Raw genomic sequence first — 3,905 nt, 5'->3', positions numbered from 1 at the left:
TTCAATGCCGAACTCAAGATCATTTTGGTTCTCAATCTCTTAAACTTCTTGCCAGTCTGATTTTCGACTAGAGTCTTCCAACTTTTGAAATTCTCAAAACCCCCGCCTTTCCTATAGCTCGCGTCGCTCGACGTTGATGCTCGGTGTACGCACGCACCGTTTTCCTTTATGATCCGTGACGGCTTGGTTGTTGAGAGGGGTCCGCCCTCTTGTCTATGGCCCGATCATTTTCGCTATGGCGGGACCGCTTTTCTACCACTCGGTCAGTACCGTTGGTTTGTTTGCTTTACGAGTGGATGCTCGTTTGTGTGCTCATTGTTTGCTTCCCTTTTTCCCTCGTAGGTTGTTAGTTTAGCTTAGACTTGTACCCTTTGTATGATAACATTAGGTAGCAAGCTTTCCCCCTAGCTTAGGTCTTCCTCATGCATTCTTTAAAACACAAACCACACTCTTTGATTTTCTTTTCTTAAGAGCTTGTTATTTCCGCTCCATTCCCAGCATAAGTCTCCAAAGGTCGAGCAGCGGAGTGCGAATATAACTCGTTCACCTAAAAAAACATAAAACAAACAGAAATTAGTTAGCCGAGCTACGGTAGCTCTGATTCTGCAAAACAGATACGTAGGCAGCGGGGTAGGGCCCGTGCGAGCATAATCCTTTCTTTTCCCTACATTTTGCATTCATTTTAGTCCAGATTAGCGCAGTTTGCTTACACACCCATAGATTTAGACACTAGCGTGGATACCATCGAGTACGATGGGAGCGAGGGGTGCTAATACCTTCCCCTCGCGTAACCGACTCCCTTACCCTTTTTCTCTGGTCGTGAGACCGTTGTTTTGTTTTGTGGTTGGCTGGCATTCCTTTCCTTTTCAGGATAAATATGTTAGTGGCGACTCTGTTAATTTTCGCGGTAGCACCAGCTGGTGACTCTGTTGGGGACGTCTTGACCTGTTGCTGGTCCGGACTCAGCAAGTCGATCCTAGCGCTTGTGTGTTTATCATTGGGTGTTTTTACTGCTTTGCATATTTACCTGTTTGCATTGCATTCTATGTGCGCTTTTACTTTTCTGCATCATATTCTGGACTGTCTGGATCTCTGTTTGTTGGGTGGGTATTTCAAGAGGTAAAAGGCCCAATACCCAGGCTATGAGTGATACCATAGGAACTAGGACTAGAGTGGCCGTGACGGACAGAAGGCGTATGCCTGATTGATCTGATCACGTATCCACGGGCAGAGCTTGGTGGAATGAGGCAATATCGTATGATAACGCCTACATTCGATCCTCTGTTGGCTTTTTGACCTACCTTAGCCTAGATTTACCCGTGAGTGGGGCGGGAATCAATCATTGCTTAACAGGTACATTGTTGGTGACCGCTGTTCTTGTTCGTGGGTTACCATTGTTCTTGTTCGAGGGTTACCGCTGTGCTTGTTCGTGGGTTACCATTGTTCTTGTTCGAGGGTTACCGCTGTTCTTGTTCGTGGGGTACTATGGTTCTAGTTCGAGTGATGATCTATGTTCTATGGATGTTGGTTCCGTAGGTTGACATTCTATGTACCGTATGGTATACCATCTGGGGGCCGAACCTTTGGCTCTGTATTACATGTGTTACCGGCAGTCTAGAATGCCTGGTGGGCGGCAACAAGCCCCACCACTTTGCATCATAGCATATTTATTTCCAAAAGAAATGCAAAAAAAAAAATGTATAATAATAAGCATTTGCATGTCATATTTTTCAGGGATATTCAGGAGTTCACCCAAGTTGAAGATGGACATTCTCACTGATACTGTCAAAGAACGCACGAGGCATACCAGAGCTTACAAGATTCCGGGTATTGATGTTGCGGGGTTGATTGGTTTGAGTTCTCGGTTGGAAGGGGAGGTTCTCCGTGACTTCAATCATGATTATGGCAATTTGCTCTCCATCCTCGATACATCTTTCGATCCAATGGCTCTGATCACCTTATTTCAGTTCTATGATCCGCACTTGAGATGTTTTACATTTCAAGACTATCAATTGGTGCCAACACTCGAGGAGTTTTCTTACATACTCAACATACGGATCACTAATGATGTACCTTTCGTTCGGGTTCCCGAGGTTGTGAGATATGAAAAGGTGGCCGAAGCTCTTCACATGGGTATTAAGGAGGTGGAAAGAAATCGGAAGTCATCGGGCGGTGTTTCTGGTTTCTATCTTTGCTTTTTGATTAGTAAGGCCGAGGATGCGGCTAAGAAGGAGCAGTGGGTTGATTTTAGTCGTTTGCTTGCTATCATGATCTATGGTATTGTCTTATTCCCATCAAGAGAAAACTTTGTGAGTTTGGCGGCGATTTGTGTCTTTATGAACAAAAACCCCGTTCCAACGTTGCTGGCGGATGCTCTTTTTTCGATCCATGCGAGAAGTAAGAAAGGAGGATATGTTGTTGGTTCTTGTCTTCCGTTGTTGTATCGGTGGTTCATGTTGCATTTGCCGGTGAGAGGACCTTTTGTGCTCAAGAAGAGCTCTCTTAAGTGGTCAGATAGGATTGTTAACCTCACATCTTATGATATCAGATGGAACTATTATGTGGGGAAGGTTTGGAGCATTATCACTAGTTGCGGTCAATATCCCAACGTTCCTCTCATGGGAACCAGAGTTTGCATTAGTTACAATCCCACGCTCGCCTATCGTCAATTGGGATATGCAATGGAAAGGGCTCAGAATGATGTAGAAGCGTTTGAATCAGTGTACTTTGCTGATGGTGAAGACCCCCTGGAGCTAGAAAAGATAGCATACGCTTGGACTAAATTTCACAAGAGAGATCAAAATACTTTGAGCAAGAAAGTTCCGATTGCCATGGGTCCTTACCGAAAGTGGGTCGAAGCAAGAGTGGCAAATCTGTTGTTGCCATTTGCGAGGTCACGCCCATTGTATGAGCAACCTCCCACGGTTTTATCAGATACAGTTGCGGCTGAACTCTATATTCAAACCGAAGCGGACAACATCAAGCTGAAATCAAAGGACCGAGAGGTTGGCTTGGAGAGGTATTTTCAAGACTGTGAAAAGGCGGAGTTGGCTCGTAAGCTCAAGCATGCGCAAGGTGAAGGTTCAAACTTGACACATGCTCAAAGGCGATCTCATGACTTGATGGAAGAAAGCTTGTACCGAAAACAACAGGAATGTGCGAAGTTGCGAAGGTCCGAAAACAATAGCAAGAGAAGGATGCAGGATTCAGAAAAACAATTGATGGAAGAAAAGGCCAAGTCTGCTCGACTTGAAGAAGAATTAACAAGACTCCGAGCCCAACGGAGAGGAAATGGAGGAGCTCATCCTATTACCAGGCGATCCTAGTGTTGCCAGGGAGTTGATTTGCTGTTTATTCGTGATGTTTGGCACCCATGTCCAGGATTGTTGGATGGGGTCGCATTTTGTTATATTCTGGATTTCTTTTGTATGCCTTATGAGCGCTTCGTGACGGTTATGCGTCATGGTTGTATGAACTCAAATTCTCTGTTATGTTTGAATGAAATATGCTCAGTTTGATGAATTATTCTCATGTGTGGATTGCTGTTCAAATACATTCTGTATCAAGGTTGTTATGTCCTATCTGAAAGTGGGATGAACTCTTGGATACCTGAAAATTGACAAACATTTCATGCATATCATTCATATATCATACATGGCATATATTTGCAGGTTTTGCAGGTCTTATATCTTATGTCTCGCTGTTTTGTTACCAGAAGGAGTTCTAAGACGGCTAATCACCCGTATCCGACTAGGAGCAGTCAGAGAAGACAGATGGAACAGATTCAGGAAAAAATGGCTGAGATGAGAGCTCAATTGACAGAGCAGATGAATGCGCAGATGGCGCAGTTTATGGAAGCATTGACTAATGTGACCAAGGGGCAGGATGACTTGCGAGTTCTCGTC

At 44.5% G+C, this 3,905-nt stretch overlaps 1 protein-coding gene across 1 annotated transcript; it reads left to right on the top strand.

Moving 5' to 3' along the window:
* Positions 1 to 1,763: 1,763 nt before the first annotated feature.
* LOC131650148 (uncharacterized) lies at positions 1,764 to 3,326 on the top strand. Its single transcript, XM_058919877.1, has one exon. The coding sequence runs from the start codon at positions 1,764 to 1,766 to the stop codon at positions 3,324 to 3,326; it is 1,563 nt and encodes a 520-aa protein (XP_058775860.1).
* Positions 3,327 to 3,905: the final 579 nt, after the last annotated feature.

The sequence above is a fragment of the Vicia villosa genome, linkage group LG2 (assembly GCF_029867415.1).
Source record: "Vicia villosa cultivar HV-30 ecotype Madison, WI linkage group LG2, Vvil1.0, whole genome shotgun sequence".
Taxonomy (NCBI): Eukaryota; Viridiplantae; Streptophyta; class Magnoliopsida; order Fabales; family Fabaceae; genus Vicia; species Vicia villosa.
The sequence above is the reverse complement of the archived record's forward strand: the minus strand, read 5'-3'. Positions and strand labels throughout refer to the sequence as shown.